The 19,839-nt window shown below is 50.7% G+C and overlaps 1 protein-coding gene across 1 annotated transcript; it reads right to left on the reverse strand.

Moving 5' to 3' along the window:
- Window positions 1-3,726: 3,726 nt before the first annotated feature.
- On the reverse strand, window positions 3,727-18,761 carry TGFB3 (transforming growth factor beta 3; the record flags this gene model as incomplete). Its single annotated transcript, XM_082486015.1, has 7 exons — window positions 3,727-5,047; window positions 7,339-7,492; window positions 8,082-8,253; window positions 9,071-9,178; window positions 10,730-10,859; window positions 12,242-12,405; window positions 18,044-18,761. 7 exons carry the CDS (start codon window positions 18,759-18,761, stop codon window positions 4,889-4,891), a joined length of 1,605 nt encoding a protein of 534 aa, XP_082342141.1. The 3' UTR covers window positions 3,727-4,888.
- Between the last annotated feature and the right edge of the window lie 1,078 nt (window positions 18,762-19,839).

A 19,839-nucleotide genomic window follows, 5' to 3' on the forward strand; every position in this document is an offset into this window, starting at 1 on the left:
ATAAAGGTCCTTATCCCTAAGTGTATTTTCCATGAAATCATAGTGCAGTACTGGAAAAGGCCCAGCTGCTTGGTTGAATGCCTTCAGACTGTCTCTGCCATCTTCCCTATGCAACCTAGCCCTAGATAAGGATGTTATAAAAGCAGCCAAGTAACTGAGGTCTGTAATCTTTGAAATTAGTCTTTCCTGGAAACACACTGTGACATCCAAAGTACTGTACCATATTCTTTCTGAAATTATGGGCATAAGTGGCATCTCAAATGCATTACTGTCATTTAGAGAATTAAGAGAATGGCAATCATTCATCAGCAATTTTCATTTGCTGTATTTCTTGTTGATGTATCTGAAGTAATTTCGAAGACTATCTATTTACCAATGAGTAAAACCGTCTCATCTCTTCTATGTTGACTTGTTGCATGATAAAGGATCTTGCATTTTTAAAGGACATCTGAAGCCTCTCGGCAAGAGAGGACAAAAGGCACTGAGCTTAGTTGCTTCCATCTGTCACTTCTGGAGCTACATCAAAAATGAACCAGGGCTTAAATAACTTCCCTGTATACAAAAGAAGATATTGGTAAAGCAGAGATCTGAAAGTCCAGGTGTTCTTTTACTAAACATCATAGTATTAATTGTTACTAATTTTATACAGCTTTTGACCAATAAATTCTAGTGATTTTGAAAGTAAAAAAAAAAAATGTTATTTTTGAAGAATTAGAAGGCATGTTTTCCTCCTTGCGCTGTATCCAAATTGCTGCTGTTACTCTAAACCACGATTAATGTAGGTTACAAGGAGCCTATACAACCATCTATTGTTTTGCCCTACCACAAATCAGTAGTTTTGCAAGTGTGTAGATGTCACACTGTTGGTTCCATATGTGCTGAAAACTATTTTCTTGATTGATTTCATTGCCTTTCAATCACCTATTAAGAGAAGACAACCTGATATTGTAGAGTTGATGCTTTGCATGCCACTAGAAACACTTGTAGTGGCTAAGAAACTTTTTCTGCACAATGGGGCTGGCCCTCGAGCTGCATCCTACTCACCCTGTGTTACTGAACCTACCCTGCATTGGATCCCAGACCATATTGAAGACATCTGCCTCATAAGACATTGCAATGGATCCTTTTCTGTCATGGGATGGCTGTAGTGATTTAATTTACAAAGTAGTTTAAGCCTGGAGACCTCCTGTATTTCTGCTCTGATGAGGACGCTAGTAAGGTAAGGAAAGCTTCAGAGCAGCGTAGAAAGATGAAAGGAGCTGTGAACTGAGACAATGGAAATTCAGTAGCTACAACAGAGAGAGATGTGAGACATCACAGGACAGAGCAGAACAGAGCCGTAATGTCAAAGGAGTGAACAGGTATGTTTGTCTTTTTTATCTTTTATTACTTTTGGATATGGTCCATCTTGTTTACCGTTTATATTGACGGAAAGATGAAACACAAAGCAGCATATCCCAGTTCACACATTAGTAACGGGGATGTGCTACTGCTTTTTGTAAGTGCAGTGAGATAGCTAGAGACTGTCCAACCCAAAGACCAGGGAACAAAGACTCATTTAGTCTGCAAAGACTATTCTTTGCTGAAATATCAGTGTACGTTCCTGTACTTACTGAAGCAGTGCTCCTTGGAGAGCTCTACAATGCACTACAGCCTGAAAAACAAGGTGGTTTAGGCCTAGGCTTCTTGCATGCTATAATGCCACAGAGAAGCAGGGACTACACAGATGGTTGTTTCATCATCTGTGTAGGATCTGCCTCGTGGAAGTGCAGAATAGGTTTTTTTTGCTCTTTCTAACCATTGATCTTTGTTAGAGAGATAGAAAGTGCGCTGGGATTGTTTTCATCAGCTTTTGCTTGGTCCTGCAAACAACAAAAGGGAACTGTTGGGAGCTGTATTCAGTGTTGGCAGTGAAGATCCCACTTTTTCTTTCCCATTGTCTCCTCAATTTGCTAGCTAGTAACAAAGCATATAGAGAACTGCCCTCTGCCTTCTCACACAAGTGTCCTGAAATGTTTTGGTAAGCCTGCTCCCAGGAGTGGTTTCAATCTGTTATTAACCCCATGTAGATAGTACAGTTTATTGCTGAATTATAGCTAAAACACCCCTAGAAAAGCTATTTTAATTGTAAGAAAATGAATTCAGATCCTGTCTCACAAATCTAATTCTCAAATGTTGCTGGGGAAACGGAAGGCTGCACAGATAAGCAGTAACTGAAATGTATCTGTTTGACTTCAAGGATTACTGTACCCATGAGATTACCTGTGTCCTTACTGTCCTTACCCCAAGACTCTTCTGATTTTCCATTGGCATTTTGCCTCCTTTCTGAGGAGATAAATGGCTTGGTCCTTCTGCCACCCCTCCCTGCCACCGAGGAGCAGCAGCAAACAAGGAGTAGTAAGACAGACCCACCTCGAGGGGCTTGCCAGGGTTAATCCGTGGGTGGTTCTCAACGTGCTCCAAGTGCCACGTGCTCCAAGTGCCACGTAGGACTCTGAGCTGTGCAAGTGTTCTAGCTCAGCTCTTTGCAGCTCCCCCTCTTTGAGTTTGGTGGTGGTTTTTTTTTCCCCTTTACTAGCGAGGAAGCCCTTCAATTGGATGGGCAGCAGAGCCAGCCCAGGGCTCAGGAGAAACAATGACCAAAGAACAGACTGCAGCTTGTAAACCAAAACCTCCCTAGAGACTGCTGCTAAAAGGAGATTACAGAGAATTCCTACGCCAATTGGCATCTGGATTTCCCCCCACCCCCCATTGCAGCCACTAAATTTCTGGCCTGTCAGCATGGTAGTGTAGTTGTAATGTATTTATTTGCTCCCTCCTTGGGAGGGAGCATGGGCATGGAGAGCTGTACAGGGCACAGTAATACAGTAGTGCTGTAGGACCAATCAGAGCTGCACCTTTCATCATCACACCGATGACAGGTCATGAAGTGCCAGAGAGATGAAGGGGATAAGGCAAAATGTTGGGGAGTGCCTCTATCAAGAGCACGTGTGCCCCAGCCAAAACGTCACACAGGTTGGCAGGCTCCCTCCAGTGACCCACCCTTGCTAACCTCTAGCATGCTGGTGATGGTGCAGGAAGGGTTGTTTATAGTTTATTAAGATGTTTGAGATTACATGTTACGGCAGCCTCACTTGAGGTATATGGAAGCAGCCGTTATTGTGAAGGGCTTGATGCAAGAGCTGAATTCTGAGCTGACCACGGACAGCCCTGGCCACAAGCAATTAACCAGCTAGGTGTCATTTTACACTCAGTTGCTGGGGTCCAGGGGACAGGGAGGAACCTCTGTGGTCTCTAGAACATGACTTTAAGTAGTTGTGGTTTGGAGAGTCAGAGAGGCAGCCTCTGAGTCTCATGTGGCGTGCAAGCACTGGAGTTTTTTACCCTTGGGAGTATCAATGGCTGAAAAAGCCCATACTTTTAAAGGAGTGCGTTCATTTCTTGCCTGGGCAACATCTGTGAGCTTTTTATGCGTATCTGCAATGTTCACTGTAAATCAGGAGGAGGGGTGTATTATTTACCGGTGTGTACAAGTCTGCACTGGCAGACCATATATATTCAAATGGACACAGGACACTTGTCAGCTGTGGCAACTGCACTGCTCTGGTTATTTAAACAGTATTGTTGGAAGTGTTTTGCATTTGAGGGCGTTTTATATTAATTTATCAAAAGCAGATGCCAGAGGTGATATACATGTCTGAAGGACTAGGGCAGGACAGGGCACATACACATTTCCATTCTGGGGCTCTCTGGCTGACCTAAATTCTGTCTGTTCCTTTGAAGAGACATTTTGGAAAGGGGAAAGATTTTAGATTGACCGAGTATGCCACAGCAGTAGCAGTTTAAAAACAGCAAACCATCTAACCCTCCAACAAACAACTTGCTTGTGAAAAAAAGAGCATCTGCCCCCCCAAATATTTATTTTTTACAATGTTTTTGAGATTACTATTTTTTAAGTCTTGGTAGGTGAGGCCTGGGCCACGTTCAGGTCATCATGCAGAACACCCAAAAGCACCTCACAAACCGCAACAGACATGAGGTCCTCAGGGTGTATCAGTTCACAAATGAATGGGCCCAATATTCAGGTACCCACAGATACTGCTTCTGCCCTGACCCAGAAATGATCTCTCAGAAACTCCAGGAAGGGAAAAGAGCTGAATGGAGACATCAGTCCCTCCTGACAGTGGACTCGGCACCCTCTTTCCTTGTATTTGCCCACCCTCAGCAGGCTGGCTGGGAGCCTTGCAGTTTGCATTTAGAAACGAATAGCCAGGCTCTGCCAACTAAACTTACAGGTTTGGCAGATACAGAGTTTCAGTTGCAGGACTCCTGGATCACACCTCTGAGGAACAAAAGTCTAAGTGTATCTCTGAGCATTTCTTCTCTCAGCAGCTTCCCTTCTTGGTGCATTTTCTTTCTCTAAATAAACTTTCAGGGTTTCCTCCTACAGAGAAAACCTTTAATTCTTCAGGCCAGTGGGGAGGGCTGGGGACCTAAGATAGCTAAAGCTAGAATAGAAAACATCTCCCCATTTCCATTCCCTCTGCTCACTCTCATTCCCTTGCTTTCCCAGCTCAACCACCCAGCATTAAAATACAGCAGTTCTTCCACCCTATCCTTCTCTTCCGTACGAACTGTCCAGCCATTTTGAAGAGCATGGCCTTCGTGTCACCAAAGTAACTCCCAGAAGGAACATGACACTGCCAACAAGACCAAGAAATGTTCCAAAAGAGATCCCCAAGGGCTGCCAGACTGTAAGCCACAGGGTTTGGCACTTGGCCCTCAGCATGCGTAGTCTCTGACCCCCAGTTCCTTTTGTGTTAGCCTGGGAGCAGGAGAGTGGGTGCTGACAGTTTCTCTCTTGGCTTTGGGCGGGCCAGGGTGCCTTTCAGCTGCACTTGCAGGATTTCACCACCATGTTGGAGAGCTGCTCCACTTTGGGGGTCCTCCCGACATAGTACAAGATAGTGAGCGGCTCCAAGTCCTGGGGTACACAACAGGGCGAAGCAGATGCCTCAGGGTTCAGCGTGTTGTATAAGCCCAGCACCTGCAGAAACAAAGTAAATGTGGTCACAAAGTCAGGAATGCATTTGAGTTGATTGAGGACAGGAAGGGACTGCAAAGCCAACAGGTCTCTAGGTGTTTAGACTATGCTCATCAGAAGGTATTTCCTTGAGGCAAGTAATACTCCCCTGTCACTTCCTGATCATGGCCTGCTTCTAAAGGGTCTCACCTGCCGTGGCCTGACTCTTAAGACTTTTTAATTGTAGTAGCTTTGCTCTGTGGCTGATGCCCAAGGGTTGAAGGATTGCAAGCAGTTGTCTCCTTTCATCTCTAATTTGGTATGGTGGACAGTGTCACAATTTTTGCTTTTTAACAAGGCTGGGTGTAACCAGCCTGGGGCCGTGTTGTCTTGGGTTCCATTAAAGTAAACCAGAAGAAAGAACATCAGTGCTGCTTATTTCAACCAGCATCTCTAGATAGCACTGGATGGATGCCAATACTCTTGAGTATCCCTAATTCCCTCCCAGCTTTGAACTGTCTGATGCTTTGTCCCTCCACTCCATCCTCCAAGTCATTACACTATAATGCTGGAGCCAGGAGAGTGTCCTGTGGGACCCCACTGGACTCCTCCTCCCAGCTGGCCCCAGCCCACAGATGACTGTACCCTTCAGCCATGTAACCGCTACAGAAAAGTTGCCATGTTTCTTGCCAGAGGTGGCCACTTCTCAGCAGTAAGCAGCTTCTTGAGTTGCGGGGCCAAAACATGATCTCACCTGCACTACTGTGGTCTTGTTAGTGCTTATCTGGTATAAATGACAGGGTCTGGCACATTGTCTTTTTAACTAATTTACGGTCTTTGGGGATGAGAGGTGCTAAGGAGACATCCTGTTCTATCATCCAGATCCACATAGTCACACTCTTTCTGGTAGAAGCTTTCTGGGATACTCGGCAAAGTACCCCGGCTGTACCACAGAGGCACCACATGCTCTGGGGCCGCTCTACTCAACAGAGACAGTAAGTTAAACAGACTGGTGAGAAATCTTTTCACCACGTTTTTCCTAGGTGGTGCTGGCAAGCTGTCAGCAGCTATATTGTTCTAAATGTTTGTTAGATCACTCAGCTGACCTTAATGCTTGATCATTTCCTTTCTTGCTCAAGAAAAGAACATTAGGGACCATTCTAAAATCTTTCTCTCATGCTGATTCAGGCCAGTTATCTACGAAGGAGCTTCTCAGGAGAACCAGATGGTAAAGCTACATGCCCATTACCCTTTCAAAGCTATTTATTCCCTTGCTTTTTCTTGTGCTTAACAGCCAGCATCTGTTCACTCCTTCATTCCCATAGATTGACTGTTCCCACCGATATTAGTCCTTGAGCTTCAGCAACCATTGTTGCTGTTCAGACTCTCAGTCTGCCAAAAAACTGTTAGCATCTTTTCTGCAGTATCAACTTTACCTAGTTACCCATTCTTCAGCTGAATCTGCTTTTTTGAGTAACTTTTTTAGTGAAACCTGAAGTTAAGCTGCTAGGGAGCTGTTGCACCGTCTGGATTGCTGCCTTTTCTCTTCCGTGGACAGAAGCACAGAATTTTCCTCTGACTTTTATTGCTTCAGCGATGGCCTGCCTGCTCCTTAGTCTGTTCTTCTTCTACTTTTCCTTTGCCTGTGCTTTTCTATTGTTTTTATTTTCTTCCACTGTAGACAGTAGCCAGGCTCAGGTGGTATTCTTCCTAAAGACTGCCTAGTGTACTCGTTAAACAGCAGTTATGCATAAGTTACCTAAAGACATTTGCTTTCTGCCAGTTTTTATTCATGAATATCGCTGCCTAGTAGGTTCCTCCCTGCCATAGGTCAGGTGGGATTTATACAGCTGGAAAGGATGCCTGTGCAGAAAGGAGATCTTACTGCATGGCTGTGACACAGAAGTTTTGCATGACAACCTGGCACAGAGCACAGAAAAATCCTCTATCCAGTGCAAACTGCAGGAGAAATTTAGGCAGAAAATAATTACCAGAGTTGACATTTGATGTGAACAACCAAATTAATACTCTGGCTATTACCAAATACCCTAAAACCATCAGTCCTGCTGTTTCCACAGCATCCTCCTCCTTCTCAGCATTTGGCTGGAAGCATGGACTCAGTATTGACTCAAAGGAAGCATATTTTCCCTGCTGAACCACCTAAGCTCTTTTCTATGGTTTCCTTTTGATATTTTCTTTTCCAGTTATTAATCTGAACTGCTTTTGCTCCTTTGAAGAGACTGGATATGATCTGACTTAGGTAGGAAAGAGGAGTCACAGCCACAAGCCCCGACAGGATAATATACTGGATGTACCGTGCTGTGAGTGGTGTCTGCACTGCGGAGGTACGGACAAGGGCCTGAACAAAAGTTAGCAAAGTAGCCCTTAGGCTCGTGGACCCATTTCCAGCCAAGGTCTTGTCGGAAGTCGATGTACAGAGGACGCACACAGCAGTTCTCCTCCAGGTTCCTGAAACACAGTATAGAAACACAGTGAATCTAAAGAGGGGCCTTATATGTGATTGTGTGATGCAGCTTCCTAAGCAGAAGGATGAGTACCAGCTGTGCCCAGTGGGACATGGTGTTTGCCTGCACCAAGTGTAGAGGAGCAGCACAGGCGAGCAGTGGTGGGCAGCTCAGCAGCCTGGCATCGCTTGTGCCTGCTGGCAGGTGGCTTAACCACTAGCCCAGGGAGGCAGCACCTTGCTCGCCCACAGCAGCACCCAACTGCTCTCTGGCACCTGGAGCTAGAGCTAGAGAGGCAACCAGGGGGCTGCCACTGGTCCCTGCCCAGGCTGTGCTCCAGGAAGCCACTTGCAAGTGTCCCTCTAGCCAATGGCTCAGCCAGAAGCACATAGTGACTCTGCTGAGCTGGCCAGCATCCCCTTCTTGGACACCACAAGGAGCAGTTGGCAGAGTTGTACTCCTCATGTGGCCCCTGTGGCACCATGGTGACCCAGAACCCCCTTTGAGGGCTCTGCCTTTCCTGATGGCATGGAGTCTTGCCAGGCTTGCCCACCTCAGGCATAGGACCTGGTCACTCCAGGCAGGATTCTCACCGGAAACAGTAGTTTGTATCCAGGGCCCGTTTCTTTCTCTGGCCTCCCAACGCTGGGCTCTCCAGCCGATGTGGGGGTAACATCATCAAGATGAGGTGGGGATTATGCAAGTCTTTCTGCTTCTTCAGGCGGCCCAAGTCCCCACGGCCATAGTCATCCTCACTGTCGATGCCTTCAGAGAAAACCAGGATCCACAAAGACGAAATCAGTGTGGAAGTGGAGGATGCAAAAAGACTTTTCAGTGCATTTAACGCTCTCATGCCTGCCCTTGAACCAGGGTGAAAGGTTTTCAGGCACCACGTCCACTTGCTCTGGGACTTCTTCCCTCACAGGGACCCCTTTACTCCTGGTGAATCTGACTGCTGCAGGCCTGAAATAGAGGCTTACAGGCCACCTGTTTTACCATTTGCAAACTGATGGTGGGGCCATTAATCCATCCCACTCACTCCTGGCTTCAGTCCCAGGACAGGCAGGAAGATGAATGGTTTAAAGAAGATGTCAGATCATTGGCACTCTGCAGAACAGCCTCAGAAATGGAGCCTGTGGGGGCCAGTGGCTGCAGCCCAGGGCTGCAAGCCAGGAGGTTCCTAGTTCTTAGGCCAGCCAAGCCACTGACTCTCTGGGCCACCTCACACAGGATGCCTGACTTCCTTGTGTTTCAGTCACCCTAACTGGAAAGCAGAACCTCTGTGGAAATCTGAGAAGACATCAAGCTGAACTTCCCAGAGAGACATTGAAATACAAAATTACTCCTTTCTGCAGACACTTGTGCAAACCCACCCAGCCCGCACTTACTTCCTTCCATTTCTAACCTATGTGCAAAGTGGATATACCCGTATAACCAACGTGCAAACCCAGAAGTGTATGCTTTAAGACAAATGTTACACAACATAATATGCTCAAATATGCAAAGCAAGACCTCGTTTTTCCATTAGATTCTCCAGACTTTCCCTTCCCCAACAGCCTCCCCTAACCCAGCTCATTATCACCTTTGAACTTGATCTCCAAGACCTCATGCAAATTCTCCAAGATGTCCCCGTTGGGCTGAAAAGTATGGCAAGGACAGTGTATGCTAATTTCCAGGCCAAGGTTGGACTCTGCAAAGAAGATGACTCTGTGAGAAACACTATTCCTCAGCTGGGACAACTCCAGGCACAGGGCAGTTTCAGTGAGGACAGGTACTGCAGTAACTGCTAGACTGTGGGTCGGTCTCAAAGTCAGGGATGCTGTCAGAATTGGGGAACAGAAGCTGCCTTGGAAAGGAGAATGGGAAGCAGAATCTTGAGGCTTCACCTGTGCCAAAAGCCTTGCTCTTGCTAAAGGGAGTTTCCTGGGCAGCTGAGATGGGTGCCCCTGGTTACATTTTTTTAGGCTATTCAGCACCTAAAAGCATTTGTGAACTTCAAGGAGCTCCACTGGAAAACAAGTATTTTGAAGAGCTGGCTTGCGGTGTCTGTGTTAAATCAGTTTTGCCATCCTCAGTACCTGTCTACTATCTGGCTTCTGGTTAGTGTCTGAAGGAGAGATCTGAAAATGAGGGAGCTGGATATGGACAAGTAATTTCGCTGGAAGCATTTTTCTCAGCAGCTGCAACCTCCTGTTTTGTTGAACTGCTAGCGGTCTAAGTCACACAGACTTTCCAGAGGCAAGTCTATTTTCATAATAACTTCCTGGACCAGTCACGCTGTGTGGGCCTGACTAAGGGAACATAAGACTCTTATGAAAGCTCCTTTTTTATGTTGTGTCATGAATTAAAACATCTGGCTCCCCGGGGCATTGACAAGGTGCCTAGCACCTTTTTTCCTAAGCTCTGTATACTCTGTGATGTCTTGTCAGCTAGCGTGCCTGCCCAGAGCTCACTGTAGTTCCAGCCCTGAACTCCAGCCATCGGGACACAACTTAGATTGCTTGAAAAAGGAGGAGCCTACAGGCTCACAGCTTACCCTTCCAGGGAGCGGCTGCTTGCCAGTACTTGCATTCCAGTTTTCAGTGGCACCTAGCTTCTATCTGTGAGGCCAATCCAGCTGAGTCACGGTGCCTATACTCCAGCTGTGAATGGGGTCAGTGTTCTTGCTGGGAGCTGCCCCATAACTATCTGTTGGGCTGCCCGGTGGTGGCAGAGGTATTTTCTCTGCACCACTAAAGCCTCCATCTGTCTAGGTGTGTCAGCCTCTGGTATTTCCTCACCTTTATACCTGCCAAGCTGTAAACAGCTAAAGAAACCAGGATTCTTGCTGTTTTTTCCCTGCTCTAGTCCACATGAAAATTAAACCAAAGCAATCCTCATTTTCTATGTATTACAGATTATTGTTTAGACAAGCAGAGGGGTCACCCCTAGGCTTAGAATTGAAGAACCAAAAGAAGTTCCAGCATCTCTCAGTGAAAACAATTTCCTCCTCCAGAGGATGAATCCTCATTCTGACTCAGCCCACAGAGCTGCACAGTGGAGACTCCAGGACAGAGCTAGGAATCTAGCAAACATCACGCACTGAGGTAGCTCCCTGGGGGAAGACTTGTTCCAAGACTGAAAGAAGCTGTCCTCTGTGTGAGCCAAGTTCATGCAAAAAGGGGAGCAGAGAGAAACTCCGGTCGACATTGATCCCCATTTCTATGGATGCCTGGACACCTGGTCCAGCTAAGACCCCTACCTCTGTGCAGAAGCCACTCACGCACAGTCTCGGTGACATCGAAGGACAGCCACTCAGGGGAGCCCCGTGTCTGCACATTCCTGCCACTGAGGTAGCGCTGCTTTGCTATGTGCTCATCCGGCCGAAGGATCTGCGTCAGAAGGAGTGGTAGAGAGAATCAGCCAGTGCTGTGCATAAGGAAGGCATAGCCTTGGGTCCTTTTTCTTCCACAGCTTGCCAAAAACTAATTCAGAAGGTTGGTCCCGGCAAAGTGAGACACCAGGAATACCCTGGACAGGTGAGGACACGTTTCACAACCAACCTGAACTCCAGAGATCTACACAACGCTTATTTCTGTATCCTAAGCAGCCCACCTGTCTCAATGCATCCTTGTTTCGGGGCATATATCCAGAGGCAGAAGCACACAGCAATTGATCTAATGGGTGGTTTTGGGTCTGTATAAACCTGTGGGACGTAGGTCTGGATTTCAGAGCAGAACCAGCAGTGGGCAACAGAGCATCTTGCCACAGGTCCCTTCCCCAGCAAGTCTACTTGCTGTAGTGGTGTTTTCATGTGTCCTACACTCTTCAGCTTCTATCAAAACATGCCAGGGGTGATCAGGTGTGGAGACCTCTCCCCCAGCTCTGACATCTCTTCCTGCTTCCAGACAAACAGCCACAGCCTGTGCAAGGTGTTCCTTCCTGCAGGACCCCAGGTTCACCTCACAGAGCACTGAACCTATGGAGAAGCTCTGGGATTGCCTTCTTGTCAGTTGTGTCATGTGGTAGAGAATTGCTCTGACCTTCAAAGCTGCATTCCAGGAAGTCCTCAAGAGCTACCAGCCCCAGGGCAATTTTAATTACACTTTTACTTCGAAGTGGACAGACAACAGCCTGTAGGAATGCGCCGCCTGGATGCTAAACTACAGTTAGCTGGGTGGTCTGGCCCAGCCTAAGACCACTTCCAAACCTGAACCAGACCTTATTCTGCCAGGGGAGTCCATGGGTTCAAACCAAACTCCAGATAAGTACCTGAATTAACGGTGCCATGAATTGTGCCCCTGAGGAGCTGCTGCTGACGGGAACATTGAAGGCAAAGCATTATTTTTCCAGTACATCAGTGACAAGACAGAGAGCTCCACCCATTGGATTAGCACCAACTGTATTGCGACCATCAAAGGAACAAAACTGCCAGGGGACCTAGGCATGCAGATGTGACAGAAGGGTCAGGACTGCTCCACTGGTGAGGGGCTCCCCTTCCAACCCCCTTCTCAGGGCAGCAAAGAGCTGCAGCAGGCACCATGCCAGGGTGCCCAGAGCAGCCAGCCAATGTGAGTGGGGAAAGGACAGCACCACACTGTAAAAGGAGAAAGAAAGGTGACTGTATCACTGCATATGCTGGAAGAAGTCTGGGGTACAGCATAGGATTTTTTCTCTCTCTCTTCTATGGCCCTGCACATATCAATTGAGGCAACCATTAAGGAGCTAAGCTATTCTGGGCTCAGGCACAGGGGAAGGCAAGAAGAATACTCACCTGGAAGAGTTCAATGCGCTGCTCGCTGCGTTTGGAGCTCGGGTTGGGCACACGCAACACCCGAAACTCAGCCCGGAACAAGTTGGTGCTGTTCTTCTCTGCTGAAGACACATTAAAGCGGAACACGTTGGAGGTGACACCTTTTGGACAAATGCCCAACTCATCTAGGAGAAAGAAAGATGGAAAGACTGAGAACCACAAGCCAGAGGGGTGGGATCTCAAATAAATATTGTTTGAGAAAGAGCTTTCCAGCAGAGGCCAGTCATTCAAACATCTTGCCACCTGTAAAGCATGGCTATCTAGCTAAAGATAACACAGGTTGAATTCACTCAAATTTGGTCTACATCGCAACATTTTGCAGAAATTTTCCCACTACTGCCACCATTATTTCAATGCTACAAGCCAGAGAATCAGTAGCGATTAACCACAGTATTTTTAATACTGTCTCTTCTACCTCTGCTCATCAAATGTTGCTAATGCTCATGAATCTGCTGCATCCAAAATGACAACCCAAGGTAATGGGGCAACCTCGTTTGCAGCTAGTGGGGCCAGTTCCCAATAGCGATGATGGTATAACTCTGCTCATGCTGGAGACGTGAAGCCACACAGGAGGTGATCCCATTGCTGCTGAATCTTAGTTTTACAAACCTTGACATTGTCTCCTAGAATGAAGGCCAGCCAGGTGTCCACAAAGCATGAGGTGTGGATGATTTTTTGGGGCAGTGACTATTCAGTGTGTACTGAAAGAACTGGGTTTTAAGATCAGTTCTCACACACGACCTGGTGAAGGAATTAATGAATAGTGCTGAGAAGCCTACAAAGATCAGACACACGGGCAGGAAATAACACAGCAGTTCTCTGCTTTGTTGTGTGCCTGCTGCACAGAAAAATCCATTTCACAGATGCCCCAAAAGAGAGTAGGTAAAAGCTATGAGGTCCAAAACAGAGTCCTCAAGAGAAAACAAGACTCTCGTCATTGAGACCATTATTCATCCCATGAAAAAGCCTTAGTCATTGCTGTTGTTCCTCTCCTATTGACCTCTGTTAGCCTTCATGGCTGTAGCATCATTAAGGCTTCTTGCAGATGAGACACCGCAGCTCCTACTCTATGCCCACATGCAGGTTTGTTTGCAGCCCTACAGAGCCTCTCATATGACCTCTTACTGTTGTCCAATGCAACACTGTGCTGTCGTGTCAGCTGATATTTAAGTTGTTTTTAAACAAACAAAAAAAAGAAACAAAGAAAAACTGTCACCTGTTCCCAGCCACAGTTCCAGCCTGTGACCAATAGGCTACAAGTCCTAGCTGAAGCAACCTTCAAGTTATATTCCTGGAGTCGTCCCCCCTCTTTAGACCACTGCCATCTCCTCAGGGAAACAGCTGCTGAGGATGGACTAGTGTGAAACAGTGGCTGAGCGCAGAGGTTCACCTCCCATGCCAAATTCCGATTTGAACAACAACTTCCAGAGTCATCTCCATGAAAATGAAGGTCTTCCTCTTGTGCTACACTCAGATTCAGCAAGCAGGAGCCTGCCAGTTTACAAGGATGTGTTCTTAGGGTACTGAAGTTTTACTCGATAAGCTAATGATCAGATGCTCACATTGTGCTTTAACTGTAGTGGGTTTTGTCCTTTGTACTACTGAATGGAACAGCTTTCCCATACAGCAAAGGCTCTGGCTGCTATTGAAGAGATGGGTGTTGGGTAATCCCAGGAGACCAGACCCCATTGCAGCCATGAGCTGGTATGCTCAGCCCAACAACCCTGCAGTGCAAAGAGTACACTGAGCCACATGAGGACACCCGCTGTGGGGACTCCACCGCTGTGACCAGTTTTAGGCTTTATGCCACAGAAAGCACTGCAGAAAACCCAAGCTCTGATCTCATTAAATGCCCAAAGGCATCTTCCCGGCTGAAGTCTAACACTGATAACTGTTCTGTGTCCTGGACCTTGGCAGATACTGTGTTTTAATACCCCCTTAAGCTGTTTTGCACTCCTAGCCATATTAATAGTGCAGTTAACAGCCTGCCCTTCCATTTCAGACCTGACTGCCTGACCACAAGGGGTGTCCCAGTAATCATCAGACACACCTTTCTAGATCAGACCAGTGGTCAGTCTCGCCAAGTATATATTTCCAACAGTAGTGCTTTATCTGACAATCCATTTAGAGACTGCAAATCTGTCACCTACAGCACGGTGCAGATGAGAGACAAAATAATTTACTGTTTATCATCTCCTTAAGATTTTTGGCTAAGTTAGGCAGCCATGGTGGTAAGAGATTACTGCACCTACTGTATTTTACCTGTTGTCCCCACCTTGCCTTCTACCTACTTATTTCACCAGCAAGGTGCTGGTGTCTTGGGAAACCTTCCTAGTGGAAATTGTAATAGCTATCGTCCCTTCCCTAAGAAGAAATTTCATGTTCCCTTCGTACTCTGGGAACAAGTCCGCTGTGACGGGGAGATGGAACTGTGTTCTGTGTTTCGGTCTGAACACTGTGAGGTTGGAGCCTGCTTCTCAGAGCAGGGGTGTCCAGGATACAGGTCTCGCGCCCAGGAAGCTGACTGCTTTGGGGCAAAGTACCTTTTGCAAGAGGTCACAGGCAAAGGAGGTGAGGTGATTTTGCAGGGAATTTGATCCAGTCCCAGCTTAGGTGTGTGTTAATCACACTGGAATCTGGACGTGTCCACCTACCAGCACGGATCAAAGCCTGGAGGCAATACTCCTGCAAGATCTTCCAGTCCACAACACTCAGTGGCTGTAACCAAGCCTGGAGGCAAGGAACCTGTGACACCCTGTGCACCCATGCCAGGCTACATCTGACACAACATGATGCGTTCTCATGATCAGACCCTGCTATAACTGTGGAGCCCAGACAGCCCAGAGCTGTTGACTGCACAAATGATAAGACCAGTAGCCTCTTAGCATGGACAATGTGATACAGGGAGCAGGTTCTTTTGGAAGCTTCCCTCTTCCTACCACTGCTTTCAGTGAGGTACAGGTTCTCCATGTGCTGCTGATCCTACACAGCTGCTGTTTCTGGCAAGCCCCAAGAAAGCTGATGGCTGTGCGGTTATAATTTGATGTGAAGGAAGGGGCAGGCCATCTGTGAGCAGGTATTGCCTCACTCCGTATTATACCATTGGTACGTCAAGGTGTTTTATGCCAAAGCTGCAAAACTTCGGAGAAAAAAAAAATAATCCTTCTGGAACTCTGCAGGTGGCAGGTTTGGAGAGAAAAGATGCTTGGCCCCAGCGACCCATGGCTTTCATTGCCTTGTCACTCAAGCTGGCTTGCAAAATGGCAGCTATTCTTCCTCAGGAAGGTAGGCAAAGCCATTTGCAGGACCATTGCAGATGCTCTCTGAGCTTGAATCTAACCAAGTCTGAATCCAAGTCAGGTCTAGGAGATCCCTAAAGTGAATGGCTGGTCAAGAGCGAGTTATTCTCTAATAGAAAGTCCCTTATAATTCAAACAATGAGCCTGAGAAGCACAGTAGAAAAGACCATTCTGCGAGTCACCAAACAGCTCAGAGTAGGGATGGGGAACCTGGTCCTGAATATCCTTCCTTCCTAGAAGGATGGGGCTCTCCCCGCTGCTATTTTTGCTCCTCAGCTCTCCTCACTTTTGGGTTTTAAGTCTTTCAGAAGGATGACTTCTCCGAGCCAATAAGCTTCTTGACTAATAGTTTGGAGCTAGAACAGTTTGTGTGCACGTGAATGTGCGTGTGCGCACATCTCAGACCTGTCTGTATCGTCCTCGTGGTTCCCTCAATGGAGCAGCCCTCCCCTTCCCCCCCAGAGGAGACTGGCTTTGGCTCAGAGCATGCTCTGAGATCACCACCTGGCACAGTGACAGAGTCATGGGAAAGTTGAACATCGGCCACTTCTGAAGACACAGGGCCAAATTCAGCCACAGTGTAAGCGGTGAAATTCCCCAGGTTTCAAAAGGAGTGCGTCTCTTGACACCACAGCCTGTCTGGAGCTAATCTCTCCCCGTGTGACCCAAATCCAAAGTTCCCTCTTTCTCTGGGTGGTGGCATCCATGCTGCCCACTCTCAGGAATTAAATCTCGGCACTACTTGGGTCTCGAACCGGCTGCTCAGCACCTTGCTCCAGTGTCCTACAAGGACATGGAACAGGTTCATTCATTTCCATAGGAATTTTCCCCAACACACAGTTCCTCCTCACTGCTCCGTTTCATGCACCACATGTCTTCATTCCTCTTTCCCCTCTACTTTATCCAAATCCACTCCTCTGACTTCATTTCCCACTGCTGTGCTTTCCCAGTTCCCTTCCCCAAAACACACTGGTTCGTAGTGTGGCTGTACTATTTTGCACAGACACTTGGTTTCCCCATATATTTTTAGACTTTCACAAACGACACTTCAGTAGGTTAAAAATGTTGAAATATGGGTAAGCTGCTATACTCTGTGCACTTTCTGTTCCTCAAGTCTTGGTGTCTCCTGAGCTAAGTGCTAATCATATAACCATATGGAGTGCAGTCTGCTAGAGATTAAGCGAAATTTGTTGCATTACCACATTGTAGCTCTTATTCCAGCTCATCATATGTCAAGATTAACATAAACCTGGCAAAGTAACTGCATTCTGAGGCTGCCTGCACCAAGTCACAGCTCCTCCCCAGAACTGCTAGCGTTCAAATTGTGTCCCCAAGACTGCACTACATCACAGGAGGATACCCTGGATGGTGGCATGCCCACCAATATCTTCCAATCCTAAAGAATCCTAAACACAGACTGAAAGGATTGCTTGTGCCTACATGTGCTCAGCATCTGCAATGTGCTTGGGGTTCATGTCTGCTCAGCCTCTGTCTTTACATCTGCGTCTGCTCAGCTTCTGCACCTGAATCTGTTTAGTATCTGCATCTGGGCCTGCTCATCATCTGCTCCACACCTGCTCAACAACATCTGTCACATTTCCTCAATGCCTGTGTTCCCCTGGGGGTCCCCTTCGCATCCCTGTCTGCTTTGCACCTGCTCAGCATCCCTGACATCTTCTACTCGCTCTCTGAACCCTAACCTCACGCTATCTAGTAACACCCTCGACAGTGTCCTCCAGGCAGCAAGTGCCTCTCCACCTTCTCTACAGCCGGTGCGGGTGCTGCACAGATCAAACAGGTTGCCTGTATCTCTGCGGCAGCCGCTGGAGCTTCAGCAGGGAGGAGTCCGTCTACCTGCCCGTCACCCAAACGCGAGCCCTGCGCCTGCTCCTCGCCCGCTACGCAGCATTCACCCCGACACCCAAGCTGCCTCCTCTCCTGCTGCCTTCCCACCTCGCGTCTTCCCCTCTCGCCTCCCCTCCCCGCCTTCCCCCAGATGTCCGGACTCTACACCCGAGCTTGGCTCGCTTCTCCCGGCTGGAACCTGGGGCCCATGCTGCTCCCGGACCCCGCAACCCCTCTGCCGCCGCTGCCAGCATCCACCACCTCCTCCTCCTCCTCCACCTGCGGCGGGGCCGCTCGCCGCCAAGCCCCTCGCCGTTCTGTCGGTGCTCCGACCGCTCGCCGCCCCGCCGTTGCCCCGACCCCGGCCCCAGGACAGCGTCGTGCGCCCCCCGCCTCCGCTCGCCTCCGCACCCGAGCGCGCAAAGCAGGCGGAGACGCCCCCCCTCCCACCGCGGCGGCGGCCCCCTCCCGCCCCGCCGAGAAAGCGGCTCCTCCTGCGGGGGCCCGGCGCCCCTCGGCCCCGGCCGCCCCTCCTCCGCGCCCGGGGTCCCGGGCAGTCTGCCCCGCGGGCGCGGCACCCCGGCCCGCACGGGGAGCCGGGGGGCGGCCCAGCACTTACTGTGCTCGGGGAGGCCCTGGATCATGTCAAATTTATGGATCTCTTTGGCATAGTATTCGGACTCGGTGTTGTCCTGAGAGCAGCTCTCCTCCTTCTCCTCCTCCATCTCCTCCAGCAGCTCCCGGGTGCTGTTATAGAGGGCCAGGATCTGGTAGGGCACATGGGCCGGCCCCACGGTCTCCGGGGGGCTAGTGAGCCGCAGCTTGCTCAGGATCTGCCCCCGGATGGCTTCCACCCTCTTCTTCTTGATGTGGTCCAGGTCCAAGGTGGTGCAGGAGGACAGCGAGAGGCTCACGGTGGCGAAGCTCAGCAGGGAGAGCAGCACCAGAGCCCTTTGCACGTACATCTTCATGTGCGAGGGGGCGGCGGTGGCGGGGGCCCCCGGGAGAGATCCCCGGGCGGCGGCGAGCGGGCGCGGGGGACCGGGCGGTGTGCTGGCGGCAGCCTCCCCAGATCCCGCAGGCTGAGGCTTGGCGAGGAGGTGCATGAACTCACTGCGCCGTGCGCGACTCAGGACTTCCAGGAAGAGCTGGCAGCGCTCCGCAAGGAGAAGCGGCAGGCGCCGTGCCTCGCCGCGCCGGGCTCCTTCCCCATGCGCCGCCCCGCGTCCCGCGGAGCCGGGGGCGCCCCGCCGCGCCGCGCCGCCGCACGTGTCAGCGGCCCGCGCCGCCCCGCCGCCGCGGGGGGAGCGCGGCGCCCGCCCCTCTCGCTGCACCATTCATGCCCCCGCCGGGCCCCCGCGCCCTACATCGCCCGCTGCCCGACCCCCGCCGGCCGGCAGCACGGCACCGCGGCGCTTCCCCGTCCAGCCGGGAAGCAGCAGCGCCGCCGGGCCGACCGCTTGCCCCCCTCCGCGGGCTCCGCTGGCTGCCGTGCCTCGGGCCGCCCGCCGCACCGGCCCGCCCGGCGCCGCTCCGCTCCGCACCGCCCCTCCCGCGCACACTGCCTCTCCACCGGCCTCGCCGCTGAAATTTTATACCTCCCTCCCATGACGTCCCCGGGACGGGGCTCGGGCGGGGGAGGGAGCTCCAAGCCCGGCCTTCGCCCGCAGCACCACGCTAATGGCTTCAGCAGCCACCGCCGCCGCTCCCCTCCCTCCCGCCCTCCCTTCCACCCTCCCGCCGGGCCCCGATGCCGCCGGCGTCCCCCGCGCGGCCGGCGGCGCCGGGCCCCTTGCGCCCCGCGGCCGGGCCCCTCCGCGGCGGGGCGGCCCCGCGCGCCCTCCGACGTGGCCGCCGCACCGCCGCCGCGGCGGCGCGCGGACGCCCCCTGGCGGCGCCGCCCGGATCAGCGGCGGGCGCGGGGCGGCGGCGGTCGGGCCCTTCGCGGTGGTCCGCCGCGCGCTGGCGGGCGGCGCGGGGAGGCCCCTCCCGTTTCCAGCTGGGAAATCGCATTAAAAGCGGCTAAAAATACCCCAAATACTTTCCTGATGTGGTTTCTTTCCGAGGGAGGGAGGGGCCGGGCGGCCGGCGGGGGCCGGGCGCCGCGCTGCGGGCGAGGGGCTGCGGCAGCCCCGGCGGGGCCCAGGCTGGCGGTGAGGCTGGCGGCGGGGCTGGCGGGCCCTGCGGGGCCCGGCGGCGGCCCCGGGGGCCGGGGGAAGGTGTCGGGCAGGCAGGCTGAAGCCCTGCCGCCCTGAAGGCAGGTGGCCACAGGCGCGCAGAGGGGTCCCTTTGCCATGGCAGCCCTCGCTGAGGGGAAGGGGCTACTTGGGGCGCCCACTGCCCTCGGAGGCAGGAGACAAGGCACTGGCCCCAGTGGAGGTTTGGATCCGTGACCCGGGCCCGTGCGGGCTTCTC

The sequence above is a fragment of the Vanellus vanellus genome, assembly GCF_965231255.1.
Source record: "Vanellus vanellus genome assembly, chromosome: 6".
Taxonomy (NCBI): Eukaryota; Metazoa; Chordata; class Aves; order Charadriiformes; family Charadriidae; genus Vanellus; species Vanellus vanellus.